Source organism: Balaenoptera borealis (genome assembly GCF_965194805.1).
Source record: "Balaenoptera borealis genome assembly, chromosome: 20".
Taxonomy (NCBI): domain Eukaryota; kingdom Metazoa; phylum Chordata; class Mammalia; order Artiodactyla; family Balaenopteridae; genus Balaenoptera; species Balaenoptera borealis.
This window is the reverse complement of record NC_138879.1, coordinates 17,306,780-17,325,734: the sequence shown is the minus strand read 5'-3', so window position 1 is coordinate 17,325,734 and position 18,955 is coordinate 17,306,780. Positions and strand designations below refer to the sequence as shown.

The 18,955-nt window shown below is 54.3% G+C and overlaps 3 protein-coding genes across 5 annotated transcripts; 1 reads left to right on the top strand and 2 right to left on the bottom strand.

Annotated features, from left to right (window-relative positions):
• Nucleotides 1-2,158: 2,158 nt before the first annotated feature.
• Nucleotides 2,159-8,181, bottom strand: MRPL10 (mitochondrial ribosomal protein L10). Of its 2 annotated transcripts, none has more exons than XM_082373421.1 (5): nucleotides 8,076-8,181; nucleotides 6,017-6,186; nucleotides 4,544-4,708; nucleotides 4,145-4,289; nucleotides 2,159-3,112 (listed from the first exon to the last, which is right to left on the bottom strand). In XM_082373421.1, the coding sequence occupies exons 1-5, from the start codon at nucleotides 8,125-8,127 to the stop codon at nucleotides 2,856-2,858; spliced, it is 789 nt and encodes a 262-aa protein (XP_082229547.1). In that variant the 5' UTR covers nucleotides 8,128-8,181; the 3' UTR covers nucleotides 2,159-2,855. The 2 variants fall into 2 exon arrangements, with proteins under 2 accessions (XP_082229547.1, XP_082229548.1); XM_082373422.1 differs by lacking the exon at nucleotides 8,076-8,181 and adding an exon at nucleotides 7,914-8,068.
• A 118-nt stretch (nucleotides 8,182-8,299) lies between these two features.
• LRRC46 (leucine rich repeat containing 46) lies at nucleotides 8,300-13,006 on the top strand. The gene is given in 9 exon segments (XM_082373423.1): nucleotides 8,300-8,619; nucleotides 8,720-8,825; nucleotides 10,180-10,288; nucleotides 11,129-11,175; nucleotides 11,463-11,572; nucleotides 11,745-11,814; nucleotides 12,112-12,260; nucleotides 12,505-12,773; nucleotides 12,775-13,006. Coding segments are annotated over 9 exon segments (972 nt in total). The 5' UTR covers nucleotides 8,300-8,609; the 3' UTR covers nucleotides 12,877-13,006.
• A 457-nt stretch (nucleotides 13,007-13,463) lies between these two features.
• SCRN2 (secernin 2) lies at nucleotides 13,464-17,100 on the bottom strand. 2 transcript variants are annotated; one of them, XM_082373420.1, is made up of 8 exons: nucleotides 17,015-17,100; nucleotides 16,457-16,630; nucleotides 15,969-16,150; nucleotides 15,175-15,374; nucleotides 14,540-14,755; nucleotides 14,278-14,443; nucleotides 14,005-14,185; nucleotides 13,464-13,774 (listed from the first exon to the last, which is right to left on the bottom strand). In XM_082373420.1, exons 2-8 carry the CDS (start codon nucleotides 16,628-16,630, stop codon nucleotides 13,616-13,618), a joined length of 1,278 nt encoding a protein of 425 aa, XP_082229546.1. In that variant the 5' UTR covers nucleotides 17,015-17,100; the 3' UTR covers nucleotides 13,464-13,615. The 2 variants fall into 2 exon arrangements, with proteins under 2 accessions (XP_082229546.1, XP_082229545.1); XM_082373419.1 differs by having other exon boundaries at nucleotides 16,457-17,051.
• Between the last annotated feature and the right edge of the window lie 1,855 nt (nucleotides 17,101-18,955).

The following is an 18,955-nucleotide window of genomic DNA, read 5'->3' as shown; positions in this document are numbered from 1 at the left end:
CCCCAGGGTCCATGGACACCAGTGCTCCCTGGCCCGCGCACCGCTCCGCCTCTGAGTCACCGTCTCCGAGCCGCCAGCTCCCTGCTCACGGAGCTGAGCAGTGGCGGCAGCTGCAGCAGGAACCAGGAAGGAAGGAGACGTCGGAGCCTCCCCTCTAGCCGGATCTCCTCACCTCCCCCTCCCCCGGCCCCTCCTCCAGCCAAACTCCGGGCAGCCGCTCAGCTCTGCCCCCCTGCTCCCCGGAGGACTCAGGGCTGAGCCGACTCCCCAGCGCCCAGAAAGCTTGGGAGTGGGGGCAGAGTCCCCATTGGGCACAGTTCCAGATAGATCACAGAGGACTAGGGAGCTGCTAGCCCCAAGCTAGTGCTGGTAAAGAATTTGCTCATCCTAGCATGGCCTTGACCCCAATTAGTACCCAAGGCCATTTCCTTATTAACCCCTGCCTCTCGTTTTACATCTGAAAATAGATTGTGGAATTTGGAGCCAGCAAAGCTTTCAGGTTGACGGGAAGGGAAGGATGCCCCTAGGGAACCACAACTGACAGTGCCGAAGGCAGTCAGCAGGGCAAAGTTCGAGAGGGCCACAGTGAGGCTGTCATTGGGGGTGATGCCCCACCAGGTCAGGACCCATGGGGGCCGGAAGCACCTGTGTGGTAAGACACCCCCCACCCCCCAGCCTACCAAGTCTGGATCGGGAGCAAGTCTGGGGCAGTAACCACCTGGCTGTTAAAAGGCTAGCTGGAGCCAACTCTGGTACCCTCGGCCTCCCTTTCTGAATACCTTTGCCCTTCTGCTGGAGTACTGTGTCCAGCTGCTCAATTCTAATTAAAAATTAGCTCTTGAGAAAGGTCTAGAATTCATTCAAATGAATGTGAACTGGACTGACAGGTTTAAGTGCAGTGCAGCCACTTTCTGGAAAGAAATGGGTTTAATGCTGTGGCTTCAGGCAACGCCAGCAGGCGAAGGATGCAATTCGAGGTTCTTCTTTGATTCCCAATATGACATAGGCCACTTCCCCAACCAGCTGTCCCATGGGCCTTGGCTTACACATCTCTCAGGAGATGCCTGCTCTCCGTTCCGTTCAGAACCTCAGCACTGTCCCTGCCACCCCAGGGCGTTGTTAGCACCTGGCAGGGTTCTGGGAGTCAGGAAGAGCACTGGGCAGCACTGGCCAGACCAGCTCTGGCATCCAGGAGCCTCAGGGGCCTTTTAATTCAATTCCTATTGATTGAGCATCCCTGGGCGAATGGCACAGAGCTGGGCACTGTGGAAAGTTGGTCCTGAACCAGGGAAGGAAAAGCTGCTGCAGATCATCATTGCCAGAGCAGTGTCTGCCCAGGACTAAGGAAGCTGTGGCACTGCTCCAAGTCCCAGAGCAATGATCAACAACCAACTCCCCGCATCACCCGTGTCCACCCGGAATGCGCGCCAATCAAGCACAAGGGCAGGCTTCTAGTCATACAGCCCCTCTCCATTAAAAACCTCCAGTCCCCTGAGACTTGGTTGAGGCCTCCTACTCGAGAGTCCCCAGACGCCCTTATTAAAACAGAATCCTGGCTTTCCCTCAGCTTTTTTTTTTTTTTCCATAAGTTTATTTTATTTTATTTTTGGCTGCGTTAGGTCTTCATTGCTGCACGCGGGCTTTCTCTAGTTTCGGCGAGCGGGGGCTACTCTTCATTGCGGTGCGCGGCCTTCTCATTGCAGTGGCTTCTTTTGTTGCGGAGCACGGGCTCTAGGTGCGCGGGCTTCAGTAGTTGCAGCACGTGGGCTCAGTAGTTGTGGCACGGGCTCTAGCGTGCACGCTCAGTAGTTGTGGCACACGGGCTTAGTTGCTCCGCAGCATGTGGGATCTTCCCAGACCAGGACTCAAACCCGTGTCCCCTGAATTGGCAGGCGGATTCTTAACCACTGCGCCACCAGGGAAGTTCCAGCTTTTTCGTTTTGAACCACCTGGGATGTGTCAGATACTGGACAAAGTGGGCAGCTGCCTTCAAAAGGACAAGCACTTAAGCAATGCCATTTGTGGGAGCAGGTACAGGGAGGTAACAGGCTTGGACATGGGAAGAGGAAGGATTTTCTAGGAAGGGAAGTGAGTCAGAGATGACCTTGGGAATAAGTCTACAGGGAGGATAAGCTTGTCAACAGCAAAACACAGTAAGTAAAATGCATTTCACTTTATCATAAAGCAGTGCTCCCAACTTTTCCACGACATGGCACACCCCGAGGGCGCAGAATTAACACCCAAGCACACTTGGGACCCTAATGAAAAAGCTCTAGTGTAGAAAACCAGGGCAGCATCTTCAGAGCAGGAAGAGCCTGGTTCAGTCCCTGTGCTGCCTCTCACCAACAGCATGACCTTGGGCGGGCTATTTAACTTCTCCTCCCCTTAGTCTTCCTCTCTGTGAAATGGGGATAACATGTGAGAAATACAGGATCTAGCACATGTAAAGGGAGCCTGGCATAGTAGGCTCTCAATAGATGCCACTCTCAGCGCAACTAATTACTCAGTTGAGCTATTCTGGCACATTGGAGCCACGAGGGGATAGGCTGGGAGGCGCGTGCAGCAAGGGACAGTGAACACAGAAACCAAAGGCTTCTCCGCCTTGGACCTGGAGAGCGGAAAGAGACCGCTGCTATCAGGTCCCAAGTTGGGAAAACTAGGGACAAAGACAGTGACTACGAGCCGCCTCCATTCTGAAACGGGATCCCTCTGCATCTCTGGGTTGCCATGTACTAGAAGAGATCTTTGTCAGTGAAAGCCAGGTAACAAACGCCACTCCCCACCCCAAGTTCCCCGTATCTCCGACAGCCAACGGGCAGAGTGTATTTATGGGCAGGCTGGGTACAAGAGGCTGGCTACGAGTCCGGAACAGGGTCGGGAGGATCCGGCTGCCCACTGGCTGGCACGACAGGGTCCTCCTCGTGTTGCTGTCTGACGTACTGATCCAGCAGGGCAGTCAGCTGGAGGGGCTGGTGCTGAAGTAGGGAGTGGGTCTGGGCCGTGAGGAGGGTAAGTCCTCCTACCAGCTCCCCCTGCACCAGGGCCAGGCTGGGGAGCTTGGAGTAGTTGACGAAGCCCTGCCTGCTGAGGATGGTGTCATCAATGCAGCCACCTGGAAGAACACAGGATCAGCAAGGCTCCCACAAATGCTTTTCTTCTCCAAAAACAATGGTCCAACCCTAGGAATTTGCTCTCCATTGCCCTTTTCTACCTCCCAGCCTTCCCCCAAATCTGGTTCCCACTTGTGCCCTGCCCCATTCCCACTGTTTCAGATCAATCCCCTCCCTTCCTTCCTAACTCTTCCCTAGAAAACCCTTACATAATACATCTACCTGGTCCAACCCCCACTAAGTCACTGTTTCCTAAACTTCCTTGAAAAACCATGGAGTGTGTGTTTGGGGCGGGGGCGCGGGGTGGGAGAGTCTGTATTATAAACACGGATTCCTGCCCCCCAACACAGACCTGTGAAATCAGTATTCTCTGCAAGAAGCACCTCCAGGGATTCTCGGCCTCAGGGGAGTCTAGGAAACATTGCTCACTGTCCCTCAGCACCCTTCACTTGGGCTGTTTGTTTCTTTTAACTTTGGGGTTTATTTATTTATTTATTTATGGCTGTGTTGGGTCTTCGTTTCTGTGCGAGGGCTTTCTCTAGTTGTGGCAAGTGGGGGCCACTCTTCATCGCGGTGCGCGGGCCTCTCACTATCGCGGCCTTTCTTTTTGCGGAGCACAGGCTCCAGACGCGCAGGCTCAGTAGTTGTGGCTCACGGGCCTAGTTGCTCTGCGGCATTTGGGATCTTCCCAGACCAGGGCTCGAACCCGTGTCCCCTGCATTGGCAGGCAGATTCTCAACCACTGCGCCACCAGGGAAGCCCGGGCTGTCTGTTTTAAGTATCTTTGTCTTTGTGGGTTTCAACACCCACTACCCCCTTACTAGACTCAAGGTGTCTGAACTTTCCCTCTGTGGAGTGACACACACAAGCAGCCCTCATCAAATGGTGCTACTGATGCAGGCTCCATCGTGAGAGGGTGTCCCCTCCAAGCATGTCCACAGTTTTACCCACACAAGCCTTGAAGATGGCACCAGGCTGCTCTAGCACCCACTCCCCTTCACCCTCACCCCCAACTGGCAGGGGTGCGTGCTCACCCAACAGCGGCAGGAAAGGCACACTCTTCAAGATTCGCACCATCTCCTTGACCTTGGGCTCTTCACTGACCAGCAGCAGGTTGTGCCCCACAAAAAGGGGCAACAAATTTTGGTACTTGGAATCTTCCAGGAAGGACTTCAGGATCTGGAACAGCAAGAAAGAAGGGCTTACTGGGGTCGAGTAGGAGAAGGAGTCACCCACCTTGGTCACAGGCCACACCAGGCTGAGGGCTCAAGCCGAGCGTCTCCTCAAACCCTAATCACAGATTAGGCCCCGGACTGGAGGGCTGCCGTGGCAGGCAGGAGTCGGGAGTGCCGTATCTTGGGAGAGATGCTGGGGTCTGAGATGGGGGTGGGGGAGGGGAATACGGCAACCCACGCCAGGGGGCTGTTCTCTACCTGGTTGGGGAAGACCTTCATCAGGATCTTGTGCTTCCGCAGCCGGTGCCGCATGAGAAGCTTGTCCTCCGCACTCAGAGCCACATTCTGGCAGACAGCTATCATTCGGTTGTCTCGGAAAACTGCTGCTATCTCCTGACGGAGGAGCCGGACGAGGCCTGTCTCCTGCAGTCAGAAAGGGAGGACCAAGGGGACGTAAAATGCCCCTTCTCCTTACACCCCTTACTCCCTCAGGGACAGGCGCTGGAGCTTCCAGTGATGCCCTAACGAAGATCAGGGTACAGGCAGGAGAGTTGGGCCCCTGACTCTCAGAGACATGTTCTATCTCCCACTCCATCCTTTCATTTCCATTTGATAACCACAGGCTTTACAGCAGTGTTTTTATTTTTTTAATTTTTAAAAATTTTATTGGTATTGAAAGTCAGCCCTCGACACAAGGGTTTTTTTTTAAATTAAAAAAAAAAAATTTTTATTGGGACTTCCCTGGTGGTCCAGTGGGTAAGACTCTGCACTCCCAATGCAGGGAGCCTGGGTTTGATCCCTGGTCGGGGAACCAGATCCTGCATGCATGCGGCCAACTAAGAGATCCACATGCCGCAACTAAAGAAGCCCACATGCTGCAAGGAAGATCCCACGTGCCGCAACAAAGACAAGGTGCAGCCTAAATAAGTAAATAAATATATATTTTAAAATTTTTGTTATTATTCTTTTTGGCTGCATCGTGTGGCTTGTGGGATCTCAGTTTCCTGACCAGGGATTGAACCCGGGCCTTCGGCAGTGAAACCGTGGAGTCTTAACCACTGGACTGCCAGGAAATTCCCTAGAGCAGTGTTTTTAAAACCTGAGAACGCTCAGTCCCCTTGAACTGGACAGCAGTCTGACCCAGCGAACATTACTTTGATAATAATACTGTCAAAATCATTTAATTATCCCTGACACTGTACTCATGCTGAATTATTTTACCAATTATAAATACAAGATTACTCTTTTGCAATGTTAATTCAAAATGGAGGTATTTTCACAGCACAAGACTTCATTTTCTCAAGACAGTGTTTCTCAAAGTTGAGAACTTGTGGAGCTGAGAACCACCATGAAGTTACCAATTCTCCACTGGTCTTTCTGTCCTTTTTCAAGGACAAAACACCTCGTATTGTTCCTCTAAGAAAACATGGAAGCTTCAAGACGGGAGCGATGCTCTCTCCTACCTCCGCCTGTGTGGACAGCTTTCACACACACGTTTCTGGAGACAAGAATGAAGGAAATCTGGGAGCCCTGTCCAAACACAGAGCCCAAAAAGCTGACGCAGAATCAAGTGCAGATTTCATTTGAAAGTATCTGGACCACAGGGTCAGAGTGGGGAGGCAATGACATGGATGACCATGTCCTGGAGTGCTACTTCATTACGGCCACAGAGACAAGATCACTTTAATCCACCATCCCACCACCAGGCGACATGCCCAGCCTGCTTCTTACCTCCTGGGGGGGTCTGGGAGGGGGCGGCAGGCATCTGGGGTTGACAGCAGGTTTGGGGGGGATATACTCAGTCACAGCCATCAGCTTCTGCCGTTCAAAGTGCATCACACGACGGTGACGGGTAACAGCCTTGGAGCCATAGCGGACAAGCTGGCGGGTGGGCAGCTGGCCTGGGAGAAGAAACGGCCATATGGTGAGAAGCAGCCTCTCAGTCTGCACCAGATGGACAAAACCCACCCCCTAGGCACAGACAACCAGAGTTCACAGAGCTAGCCTCAGCACTGAGTGGGACAAGGAACTCTGCTAGAAAGCCTGAATCCCCGAAACTTCTCTTCTCTTTAATTGGTGACCTTAGCTCAGGTGCTTGATCCTTGGAGGCGCCCATTTCTCCAGCTCTTTATGCACAGAGATAAGGAAAAAATGAGAACAAAGGAGAAAGTATTTTGAATACATTTTAAAAAGGAGGAGAGAGCTGGGCAAACGTTTTCTTAAATGACCAAACAAAAATTTTAAGTCTGAGAGCCATATGGCCTATCGCTACTACTCAACTCTGCCACTGTATGATGGAAGTAGCCATAGACAATATGTAAACAAACAGATGTAGCTGTGTTCCAATACAACTATGTAGGAAAGATGGTGACCAGCCCTACCATAGTTTGCCAACCCCTGCTGTAAGCCAGTGGTTCTCAAAGTGTGCACCACCACCACCCCTCCCCAACCCAACATCAGCATCACCCAGGAACTTGTTAGAAAATCAAGTTCTCGGGCCCCGTTCTAGATCTACTGAGTCAGTAGCTCTGGAGCGGAGCCCAGAAAACAGTGTTAACAAGCCCTCCAGGTGATGTTGATGCTGGCTTAAGTGTGAGAACCACTGCTCTAAGCATTGCTCCTTCCCCCATGATTTGAAGCAAGAGGGAAAAGTTATACTGTCCTCACAGCTCCCCCAAACAAGTCTCCCTCCTCTCTACACTTCTTGTTTACAGGCATTGCTGGAGAGCACCCCTCAGAAGGCAAGGGAGCCACTTGAAAGCCCTAAGCCAAGGTAACCGCTTCATGCTCAACAAAAGGACCCAAGCTAGAGCTTCCCACTTTCAGCCCTTCCCAAGGCCGGAATGGGAGCTCAGAGAAAGGTGCAGCCAGAAGGTGGCTCTAACAGTCAGAGAGCATGGAGATTTGCTTAAGTGAGAGGTTTTCTTGCCAGTGGCCACAAAACCTGTTAAGTTAGATCAGATGGAACAAGATTTTTCAAAAATTTTTGCAGTTTTATTGAGATATAATTGACACACATGGAACCAGATTTTAATCTCTCTTCTGCCACTTACTAGCTGTGACCTTGACCAGTCACTCAACTGGTCTAAACTTGAGTTTCTTCATCTGTAAAGAGGGGAAGATAATGCCTTCTTCAAAGGACGCTTTAAAGTTTAAATGAAATAATACATGTAAAGTACTTATCACTGTGCCTGACCTATATTACGTACTTAAAATCATGCATTCAACAAATATCTATAGCATGCCTATTAATGTCAGGCACCATGCCACATGCTGGCTATGCTGAATGAACATGGGTTCTGCCATTATGGAGTTTAAAGTCTAATAGAGAAAACAACAAATAAAACAAATGCTAAATTACAGATTGTGATAAGGCGAAGGGGTCAGTAAACAGGGTGAGAGATACAGATTTAACAGGGGAAATTTAACCCTTTGCGGAGGGTGGCGAGGGAAGGCCTGAGATGACATTTAAGCTGAGACCTTAAGGAATCTCTGGAGGCAGAAAGAGCTGGGTGGGGGGCCAGAGAAACCCCAAACAAGGCAGGGGGACTGGGGCGTCGAGAATAAATACTGTGGTTGTCGCTGACGTTTTTGCTGTGTTGTCGTTATTACTAGAGTCTGGACTCACAGGAAATTAGATGGGGGAAGGAGGCCGGCGATCTAGCTGGGGTCAGGGGTCATCAGGAGGTGTCTGGGATCAGAGATTTCGGGAGGGGATTAGTAGTAGAGGAGGGAGACGAGTAGAGAGCATCGGCCGGAACGCGCCGAGAAGACGTGGGCCGCTCCTTACCCGCCTGGGGCAGGAGACCCCTTCGCAGCATCCCAGCCACGGCCGCAGCCATCGCCACCGGAAGAACGACCGGGAGCCTAGCGAGACGGAAGGAGCTAAGGATTGTGGGTAGTCCCGGGGCCGGAAGCGGAGGGCGGAGCCGCCGGCTGGAGCAGCAACACGAATGCGCCGAGCCCGGCACCGGCGAGCCCGCCCTCCCGGATGACCCATCTGGCGTCCAGTCTCCTAGCAACGACGCTAGACTCCTCCAACCGCTCTTTCCAACCGCACGCGCCACCATCTACCTACAAGCCCCCTGTAGGCGGCCAGTAAAGCCCCTATACACCCCTCAAACTCCAGACCCTCCACTTCGATTTGCTTTCGTCTTCTATGCCACCCCAACAATTTGCCCTGAATCAACCCCTTTCCTTTGTCCCCCAATTCTCTGAGCTTCTCTCTCCTCATACCATCCTGGGTTCCTCCATTCCCAGGGCTGTCCAAGCTGCTCTGCTCCTCTTCGTTCCAATCCCTCCCCAAGCCAGCAGCTTTTAGATCATGCCTGGAGGTGAGTAGGGAGGTGGGATGTTGGGTAGAACAATTGACTAACAGTAGAGTCAGGCCTCCAAGAATAAGGAAATGTAACAATTGGACCCTTCTTTTCACAGCTAAGCCTGCCCAGAGTCCAGAGGAAGGCGGTGTGTGCATTACTGAAGCCCTTATCACTAAGCGGAACTTGGCCTTCCCTGAGGATGAGGACTTGTCAGAGAAGATGTGAGTGCATGAGAGAGGAAAGGGGTGCTGGAAGATTGAAACACACAGGATGACCAGTGCCCTGAGCTCTACTAATTTGTCAACTTATCTTTCTTTGTCCCTCTCTTTACTTAACTCCACACATTCAGTCAGTGGCAATGTCCAACCTATTCTCCCTCCTTAAAATTCATTCTATTTCTTTTTTTTTTTTCATTCTATTTCTTTTTCACCATGCCCACTCAATTGCTTTAAGTAAGGGTCTTAAATAAGTCATCACCTCTCAACAAACTCCTAATTAGTCTCTCTACCCCCAGTCCAGGCACCCTATACTGTTGCCAGAGTGATCCTTTTAAATGACAAATCTGATAGAACCTTCCTTGACTCCCTGGTACCTCCAGAATAAAATCCAAACACCTTAGCCTCAGTTGACCTCTGCTGCCTTTTCAGCCTTATTTCTTGCCACTCTCCGTTAAGTGTGTGATTTCTCTAAGACCCCGTGTTCTCACATCTTAGCACCTTGCTACTCAGAGTGGTGCTGGGACGGGTGGGCAGCATCTGCATCACCTAGGAGCTTGTTAGAAATGAAGAATCTCAGGCCCACCTACTGAATCAGAATCTGAACTTTAACAAGACCCCCTAAGGGATTCATGGGCACATTAAAGTTCAAGAGAGTCTGGATTCGCACATACTATACCTTCTGCTTGAAATGCCTTCTCCTTATCCCCCCTCACCTTCCTGGCTAACTCCTACTCATATGTCACCTCCTCCAGGAAGCATTCCCTGAACACCCCAATCTGAATTCAGTGTATAATCCATGGACTCCCTTAGTCCCTTGCACATGCCTCTGTCATCCACTTGTCATAGATGTTTGGCCAGCTTCCCTAGTAGTGATGGGCAGGGACTCTCTCATTTGTCTCTAATGGGCACTTAGTAAATGTTTTGGGATTAATGAATGGGTGGGTGGAACAAGTGATCTTCCCTCCGGGACCACTCAGAAGGGAGGTGAGGAAGGATCTTCCTGCAGAGATTGTCTCCTCTCTGTCCCAGCCCCTGCCTCCCCTACCCAAGCTGGCTGGAGGAAGTCTTCCCCTGCCTCTGCAGGAACCATAAGCTGCCATCACCCAGTTTCCCAGTCCAAGGACCCTTACTCACCTCTCACTCTTATCCCTCCCAGTGCTACTGACAAGATACCCAGGTCTCCAAGTCAACCCAGGTTCCCGATCTAGACCCCGCCTCATGAGTCAAGCAGGTGTCCCTGACATCTGATCAGTCACTGAGCCATCCACCCCCTCCTTGAAACACCCTCCCCTCCATCTTCCTCCTAAGAGACCACAGAAGTGGCACTGTTAGCCAACCCCGCTGACCATTTGTGCAGGTTCCACACGCTTGCTGAACTGCAGACTGTCCGCCTGGACCGGGAGGGAATTACCACTATCAGGAACCTAGAGGGCCTCCAGAATCTTCACAGCCTCTATCTGCAAGGGGTAACTTCCTGCCTCCTGCCCTTCCTCCTCCCTGTGGAGAGGACTCCATCCCCTGTGGGCCATGTCTGTCTAATCTGAAAGGAGCCAACCAGGGCATCTTGCCCATTTACTGGTGTTCAGGCAGGCAGACCTTCATAGAAACTGTTTCCAGATGAATCAGGAATTATCTTGAATTGAAAGACCAATCCACCCAAAAGAGATGCTGACTATGCTCTTGAGTCACTGTTTTTTTGTCAGACACCTCTCTTGTTCTAGAAGTCCTTCTTGGTGTCTGCCCCAAATCTCTCATGTTATATAGCTCAAGTCCATTTCCTGTTTTGAAGAAAAGGAAGAAGGAACCACGAGATTCCTCTGCATCCTTCAGAACCTTGAAGGCTTTTTGGTGGTGGTGGTAGTGGGGGTGGGTGGTTGGTTGATCTCCAGCCTCTCTCAGGTTGAATATACCCAGATCCCTTAAACTTTCCCCACAGAAACTTGACAGACCAAAGTAGTATAGGTACACTGTCCCCTCCATGTGTGTAATCCACCACCAAAGCCTTTTCCCTTTCCCTGTTTCCCCTTGGTTTCCTTCTCTGATGTCCAGGTCACTCTTTGGTTGTGGGGTGATCAGGGTACTTATCAAGTTTAGCCCAGCCCCAAGTTTATGCCCTCAACCATCCACCTGGAGAAAGCAAATCATCCCAAGGTAGTGACAACCAGTTCAAGAAGAGGGGTGATCATTCCCAAAGTGCCAGATCTCCAGCCTCAAGAGTAGACATGGTCTTGGGGCTTTGTCCCTTTAAGAGGCCCCCCATTCAGCTGACTTCAGCTTGGTTTCCCCAACTCGGTCTCTTCCTGCAGAATAAGATCGAGCGAATTGAGAACCTGGCCTGCGTCCCCTCCTTACGGTACGTGGTGCCAGGGCTCAGGCTGGGTGGGGGGAGGGAAGAAGAGGGAGGATGAAGGGGAGGAACCTGGTAATACCTCAAAGAACTGGCTCAGATCTCCCCAAGCCCAGCTGCTGGTCAGCTGAGGACCCTGCAAGCCTAGCTCTGCTTCCCTCACCCCAGAAGGCCATGTGTCCCCACTCATCATCCGGCTGCCTAGCCAGGGGGGCCCCGGACGCCTGGTGCCCCCGTCCCCCGCTTCAGCTGTTCTGTGATTCAGCTGTCTCTCCCCCTCCCTTCCCCTACAGCTTCCTGTCTCTGGCAGGAAACCGAATCAGGCAGGTGGAAAACCTCCGCGACCTCCCACACCTCCAGTTTCTGGACCTTTCTGAGAACCTGATAGAAATACTGAAGCTGGGTAGGAACGCCCTTGCCCTGGCTCATGGAATAACTCCCGGTGGTGCCCTCCCTCCCTGTGCTTGCCTATCGGCACATCCTCCGGGGGTCTGGGGGGCTGTGCAAAGAGGCAGTGGCTTTAGACAGGAAGGTGGGTGTGAGAACCTCGTTATTCCTCTCTTTGCTGTGTGCAGATGAATTCCCCGAGAGCCTTCTCATCCTCAACCTGACTGGAAACAGCTGCACCAACCAGGATGGCTACAGGTGAGGAGGAAGTGAAGGTGGGAAGAGAGGGGTGATGGCCTGCAAACCTGGGGGCACCGTCCCTGGCACCTTCTCCACCCTCACTCCAGCTCAAGTTGGCGCCCTTTGGCCTCCGCCGCCCATAACTCCACTTGGGGCCTGCCCTCAGCTGGTTGGCCCGACCACAGGCCTATCTTCCAGCTCCAGAACACCTCCCCTCCTGCTGTGGTTGCTGTGGCTTGTGTCTGTGCATCCTCCCAGGCGCCACACCCAGGCGTGCCCTCCTGGGTGGTAGCCTCTGTTCTTTCTGCCCTGCAGGAAACTGGTGACAGAAGCCCTGCCACTGCTCCTGGATCTAGACAGGCAGCCTGTGGCAGAGCGCTGGACCTCGGACGAGGAGGATAAAGCCTCAAGCGATGAGGACGAGGAGTTCCCAGAGCTGAGAGGCCCGTTCTGCTCAGAGCGAGGTGACCCTGCTTTCCAAGGCTTGCAGCCTCCCCAGAGCACACCCCCGCCCTGTGGGATCTGGGAGAAGCTAAGACAGCGGTGGTGTCTGGGGAAGGGGTCCCAGGGCCAGACCAGTCTGGGCATGCAGGTGACTCGTCCTCCCCACCCCATCTTAGGCTCCTCCCCATTAGGGATGCTAGGGGAGAGTTTGTTCCTGCTAAGCCCGGGGCTCCATCCGCCACCCTCCGTCCTGGCCCCTCACAGGCTTCCTCAAGGAGCTGGGGCAGGAGATGAGCAGGCACCAGGAGCACAGGCAGTGGACAGCCCTGCTGGAGCACCTACTGAGGGTGGAGACGCGGCCCGCCCTCGCCGACCCCCCACTGCTGCCAGGGGCACCCATGGCCAGGGACAGAAGCCCTTCCGTCACTCCCAGGCAAGGGAAGGAGACATCCCCGGAGCCCGTCTCCTTGCCACAAGCCTCCTCTGCCACCAAGAAACCATGCCTTCTGGCTTCCAGGAGCCAGGAAAGCACTGTTCAGGCAGGGGAGGGGGTCAAGAGTGGCCGCAGCCGCCAAGGCCTCTCCGGCTGGGGCCCCCAGCACGACCAAAACTGTGACCAAAAGAATCAAGAAGTGAAGTGCAGCCCATCGCTATCAGCAAAGCCCCAGGAACACGGGGGTACGAGGAGTGGAGTGGGTCTCCCCTCCCCCTCAGAGCCCTCGCCTGTGGCAGGAGCCTGTCCCCAATAAAGTATCTCCAGGCCCTGCATGTGTCTTCCGTGTCACTTGGGGGAATCTCAGGGGAAGCTGTCAGTAAAAGCACCCAGAAACAATGGCAGGAATACAGAGCCTGATTCTAAAGAATAGGATCTTGCAGGAACTACCCAAGGGACTGGCACCCCGTCTCAGGCCATCTCGCGGTGCACACATCTCTCCGCCCCACCTAGGGAGTGCCCTTCCGAGGTTCAAGTCAAGGACCAAAAAGCCGTGGTTCTAATCCTCCCCACGCAGCAGCCACGTGCTGTGCCGGGCACGCATGCTCCTCCGTGTACACACACCCACACGCCTGGGGGCCACCTCCTCTCCCCACAGGCCCCCCCAAGACCTTCACCAAGTCAGAAGAATGCACCGCCCAGCAAGGCACCCAGAGGCCCTGCAGCCACCTCAGGGCTGCCCTTTGCCCTCTCTCGGCTCTCCCACCCCCACTGGCCCTGGACACTGAACGAGGAAATAGAACACATTTATTAAGGCAAAGGCCGACCCGGCCACTCAAAACAAGGCGGAGGGGGTGAAGGGGTTGCTCTGTCCCTCTACTCCAGGGGTCCTGTGCCCACTGCAGCCTGCTGCACCCCAGGCCGAGCCGGGAGGAGCCGGGCTCAGGCATATGCCCGGCTCTCCTTCTCCACAAAGGCCTGGAAGAGGCCGCCCAGCTCCTGGGGGGGTGGGGCCCACTCCCTGGCCAGCAGCCCCCGCACAGCCTCCAGGCCTTCCTGCTCCAGGTCCCGCTGCTTCTGCCGGAGCTGCTGCCCCCGATCCTGCCCGGGAGAGGTAGCGCTGAGTCCCTGGGACCGGCTTCCCTCCGGAAGGGGGGCGTGGCTGCCGTCTCACAGAAGCAGGAGAAAGGACAGAGCACCCAACATTCTCCTGGACAGCTGGCTCTGAAGGGAGAGACTCCTCTCCCCAGCTCTGCAGTCTTTCCTCCACTCCCAGGTCCCCTCACGTTTCCAGAGTCCCAGCTGGGGGTGGGGGATTCCCTGGGGGTTACCTGCTCACTCTCCATCAGCCCCAGGGCCACCTGGTGTCCGCGGTAGAGGGCGTGCCGGCGATCCACCTGAGTCTGGAATCGAGGCAGGCTCCGAACAGGGTCCTGTGCTCCAAAAGTGGGGGACAGCACCTGGGGGACCTGGGCCGCTCCCACACCAAAGATGAAAGGTTTGAACACTGACCTGATGGGACAGGGATGGAAGGACTGAGGGCTATCGCCCCCTTCCGTCTCCCCTGCCTGGCCCGTTCTCCCCAGCCTTCCCCACCCTCTCACCGGGACGGGTCTGGTGTGGCAGTGAGGAAGTGGACACAGGGCTGTGTGGGGTCCTGGGGCAGCACGGACACCATGCTGGCCGTGGTGCGGAAGCCTCCAGAGTCCATACAGATGCCACTCTCCTTGCTCCTGAGGATGCCCATCATCACCTCTGCCGTGATGCCCCCTGCCAGGGCAGAAGGGGGCCCTCTGGCCTCAGACTAAGCCCCCTGAAGCTGTGGGAGGGGAGGGAGGCCGGCCCCCACCCCATCCACTCACTGACCTTGCCGTTGCTGCAGCAGCTCCCGCCCGGCCCGGAAGCGGGCCTTGGCAGCCTCCATGCGCACAGGCTGCTGGGTCAGGGAGAAGATCTGGGCAAAGTCAAAGGCAGCCTGCCCACCCCACCAGCCCTGGGCCCGGGCGTGGGGCCGGAGCTCAGGGTGTTCTGCTGAGATGTCCGTGCCGATGCTCAGCTGGTTGGAGATGTTGTGGGCCCCCTCTGTGGAGGAGATGGGGAGTCGCTCGTTTATCGTTAAGCCCCTGTCCTGTGCCAGGCATTCAGCTAGGTGCTGAGAACACGGTGGTGAAGGGAACAGACAAACCGATCACAGAAATTACTGTGAGCTTGCACCTGTGGTGAGCATCAAGAAGAGGAACCTGCTTGCGTTTAAGGGAGAAACCTGGCCACCAGGAAGTCCAGGAAGGCACCCCAGAGGAAGCGGCAGGGTGGAGCACAAGAGGACTCAACCAAGTGAGGGGGGAGGATAAGTTCCTGAGTGGACTCATTTCCCATCTCCCTGGATGCCCCCACCACCCGAGACATTTGCTCCTGGATCGGGCCTTCCCTGCCCCCAGCACTGTTCCCACCCCAAAAGGGGAACACCTCTGGGAGGCAGGCCCCAGCGCCAGGCCACTCACCCTGGATCCTCTGCGCAGCCCACAGCCTCCCCACCGTCTCCAGCACCCATGCCTCAGTCCGGTCGGCCAACAGGAAGGTGTTGTGGTAGCAGAATGGCATGGGGTCCTCCCAGCAGCTGCCCCCCTGCCCGTAGCGCTCCAGCAAGCCTGTGATCACGTGCAACGCCTCCTGGGCTGAGCTGCCCCGTTCTAAAGCCAGCCTGGCACAAAGAAAGTCCAGGGGACAGAGGGCGATGGGGTATCAGTGGCTGGTGGCAGAGCTTCAGTGGACAGAAGAGGCCCAGAGAGGTTTGGTGACAGGCCCAAGTCACAGAGAAAATCAGCCAACATCGGTTGTATTAAGCACATATAGGCCAGTGGTTTTCAAGCTGTGCTCTAAGGGGTTCATGAAAAGGATTGAAATATATTCTTGGAGAAAGAAGTGCCCTGAGCCCTCCAACCTCTTCAATCAGAGCTGCTCCATGTTTAGTGGTTTTACAAATCAAACTTCTCCCTGAGATTTCATTTGAAAAAAATTTTACTTCTATTGAAAAAAATTTTAAACCACTGTTCTATTTCTGGGCCAGCAGAAGCCCAGAGATGGCCACACTTGGGAGCTCCTTACCAGACTGTGGAGATGGGGCCAAGAGAGGGGCGGGGCAGGGGCAGCCTCCCTGGAGATGATGACAAGGTGGGCAGAAAGGGGGAGGCGCTTGTGAACCAGGCTTGGGGGCAGGGCAAGGAGGATGGCCTGGGTCAGTACTCAGCCCCAGATTTCTGGTGTATTGAGGGGATGAGGGAGGAAGGGTCCACACCTGAGTAAATCCATGCCCAGCAGAGCTTCCCCTGTCCCAACTGGCTCCTTGGTCCACACCGCCTCGTTGCCAATGCAGACACCATGCTCATTGGCGCCCATCTCAGCCCCCCACAGCCAAGAAGGGCGGCTCAGGATCGCAGCATGGGTCTTCGACACCTGTTCCACCTCAATGTAGGTGCACTGGAGATAAGGGAGGAGAAAGGGAGAGTCCACTCAGAAAGGAGGAGGTACCTATAAAGTGGTGGCACTTATGCCCGTCACCTTACACAGCCCTTCGCGGAAGGTCTTATTATTCCCATTTTACAGATGAGGGAACTGAGGTCGACAGAGGCTAAATAATAGGTTAGGTTCCGGTCGGTAGACTCAAAGCTCATGCTCATTTCACCACATCTGGCAGCTTCCCAGGTGGGGGGAGCAGAGGAGGAAGGTCTTAGAAGAATGCCTAGTTCTGCCACAACTCCCAGCACCCTATAAGGCCTAACCCACCTGGAGCCGGCTCCCAGGGACGTGAGTGCCTGCCGGTACAAACACCACCTCCTGCACCTCTTCCCGGGGCCGGTCAGAGTTCTTGGCAAAGATCACAGCTGGGATGGCTGAGGCCGGGGGCACCGAGACAAAGCAGTCGCAGGAACATGGGGTGTCAGGGCTCCACGATGCCATCTGGGGAGAGGTGGAGATGAGTGTGTGCCTCTCGTGCCACCTCTCCATTATCCTGAGCGGGGCGCAGTCCTAGGGAGCCCCTCTCCCAACACGTGCAGACACTCAGGGAAGACACTGCCGTCGGGTTTTGGACGCTCAGCACCGCACGCACACTCGATGCCCGGCGTGCGCGACGGAGACGCCCACTCTCTCCCCAGGCTCCAGGCTTGGGAGTCAGCAGACGGGCGCAGACTGCATGCTCCGAGGGCCGTGCTCTACCAGAAGTCCTGACCCTTCAGGGCAGTCGCGGGAGCGTCTCCCTCGCTGCCCCACCCCTCTCCAAGAGTCGCACGCCACTCTTCTGTCTGCCAGTTTCTCGCTTCCCCAATACTGTATGCCCCTCACCCTCTCTCCCTCCAAGATCCGCAGCCTAGTCAGGGGCGCCACTGCCTCCGCTTCGGGTAAAGTCGGTCTCAAGGGGCGGAGGCTCCTAGATGACCCGGAAGGCTTTGGGCCTGGGGGCAGAGTCGGAATCAAGCACCCGCAGTTTCCACCAGGGCGCGCGCCAGCACCACTTCTTGGAGCGAGGCGGCCTTCGGAGTCCTGCTGGCTGCCTGCCCTACCCCGGGCGCAGCTTTCAGGCCAGATAAAGGCTGCGACGAATCTGCTAGCTCCTCCAATGGGGTCACTGTCGGGAGAGGGAGCTTGGGGGTGGAAAGGAGCCCACGTGAAAGGGGAGGAAAGAAAAACTTGGCTGATTTGTTAGAGAACGGGGAATGCTAGGGCATCCGGAGATGACGGAAGAACCTTAGCGACTTGTGACCTGGTTTGATTTCCAAAGGTACAACGCCAGGCTGGTGCCCCCTCCCCCGCATCCTCTCTCTGCCCTGTCCCTCCTACTCCTCCCCATCTCCCACCTCCCACTCCCCAACCCCTCGGAAATAAGATCTATAAGAGTGGTCACACAGGAATAAAGACACAGATGTAGAGAATGGACTTGAGGACACAGGGGGGGAGAAGGGTAAGCTGGGACGAAGTGAGAGAGTGGCATGGACATGTATACACTACCAAATGTAAAATAGCTAGTGGGAAGCAGCCGCATAGCACAGCATAACACGGGGAGATCAGCTCAGTGCTCTGTGTCCACCTAAAGGGGTGGGATGGGGAGGGTGGGAGGGAGAAGCAAAGGAGATATGGGGATATATGTATACATATAGCTGATTTACTTTGTTATACAGCAGCAACTAACACAACATTGTAAAGCAATTATACTCCAATACAGACGCTAAAAAAAAAAAAAAAAAAAAAAAAGAGTGGTCATAGGTCAGGAGGTGTAGGAATAATTTAATGCCTTTTTTTAAGGCACATAGGCACAAAATCCATCCGACCTCCAAAAGGCCAATTCTGCCCCACAGTGCTCAAGCTCACTGGAAGTTAGCTTTGAAAGAAAATTTGGAAATTTCTAGTCCAAAGATTTGGAACTGAAACAGCAAAGGAGAAATCCTGGCCAAGGGGGCACATATCCATGTGGAGGTAGACTCCGAGCCCAAATGTTCTGCTTTCCAGGTCATTTTCCTCTATAAACCATCTCCATAACCAGCATTTAAGCTAATGCATCTCACACCCTTTTGCTCTATGGAGCCCTCCAGGAAAGGGGGGAGGGGAGACACTGCAGATTATATACTTCTCCCACATCCACCCTGCCAACCAATCAGGGCTGCTGCTCGGAGCCCTGACCACAGCATACCAGCCTGTGGTCACTCCTGGGATGGGAATGAAGGCTGAGGTCGAGGTTTCCCCAGGAGGCAGGCTGCGGGCAGGTGTGCTGGGTGATGGCGGGGGGGAAACCTGCCAGATAAGGCTGTTCGGACATCTGAAATCTGAGATATTTTCTGATTGCCTCTAGATAAACAAGAATGATTCCCAAGAGGGTGCTGTCTCCAGGGAGATGGACTTCACTTTCAGAAAGGGGACTGCTACTTGCACAGAAGGTTGACCTAGAAGCTGGGCTGGAGGCAGAGAAGAGCACTACCCGGAACTGTGCAGACTGGCATCTCATCCTGCTCCTGCTATGATATAGCTCCGCGGGTCTCTTCGGGCAGGTCACTTTACCTGCAAGGGCCTCAGTTCCTCCAGTAGCAAATGAAGGCATTGGACTAGATCAGTGGTTCTCAGCCATGGTTGGAGTGAGGAGGGATTCGTTTTCAACGACGCAACTCGCATTGCACAACACAATATAATACTTTGCTTCTCAAAATGTGCGCGGATTGCATCAGCGTTATCTGGAAGCTTGTTAAAAATGCAGAATCTCAGGCCCCACCTCAAACCTACTGAATCGGAATCTGC

What these genes read in the sequence shown, in the direction of transcription:
- MRPL10 (XM_082373421.1), bottom strand. Translation starts at nt 8,127, where the DNA reads ATGGCTGCGGCCGTGGCTGGGATGCTGCGAAGGGGTCTCCTGCCCCAG. An exon ending in GGGTCTCCTGCCCCAGGCGG is followed by an intron (nt 6,187 to 8,075) that starts GTAAGGAGCGGC and finishes TTCTTCTCCCAG; the next exon opens with GCCAGCTGCCCACCCGCCAG. An exon ending in TGAAGGTCTTCCCCAACCAG is followed by an intron (nt 4,290 to 4,543) that starts GTAGAGAACAGC and finishes TTGCTGTTCCAG; the next exon opens with ATCCTGAAGTCCTTCCTGGA.
- SCRN2 (XM_082373419.1), bottom strand. Translation starts at nt 16,678, where the DNA reads ATGGAGAGGTGGCACGAGAGGCACACACTCATCTCCACCTCTCCCCAG. An exon ending in GCTGCTGCAGCAACGGCAAG is followed by an intron (nt 14,444 to 14,539) that starts GTCAGTGAGTGG and finishes CTGCCCTGGCAG; the next exon opens with GGGGCATCACGGCAGAGGTG. An exon ending in GCCACACCAGACCCGTCCCG is followed by an intron (nt 14,186 to 14,277) that starts GTGAGAGGGTGG and finishes CTGTCCCATCAG; the next exon opens with GTCAGTGTTCAAACCTTTCA.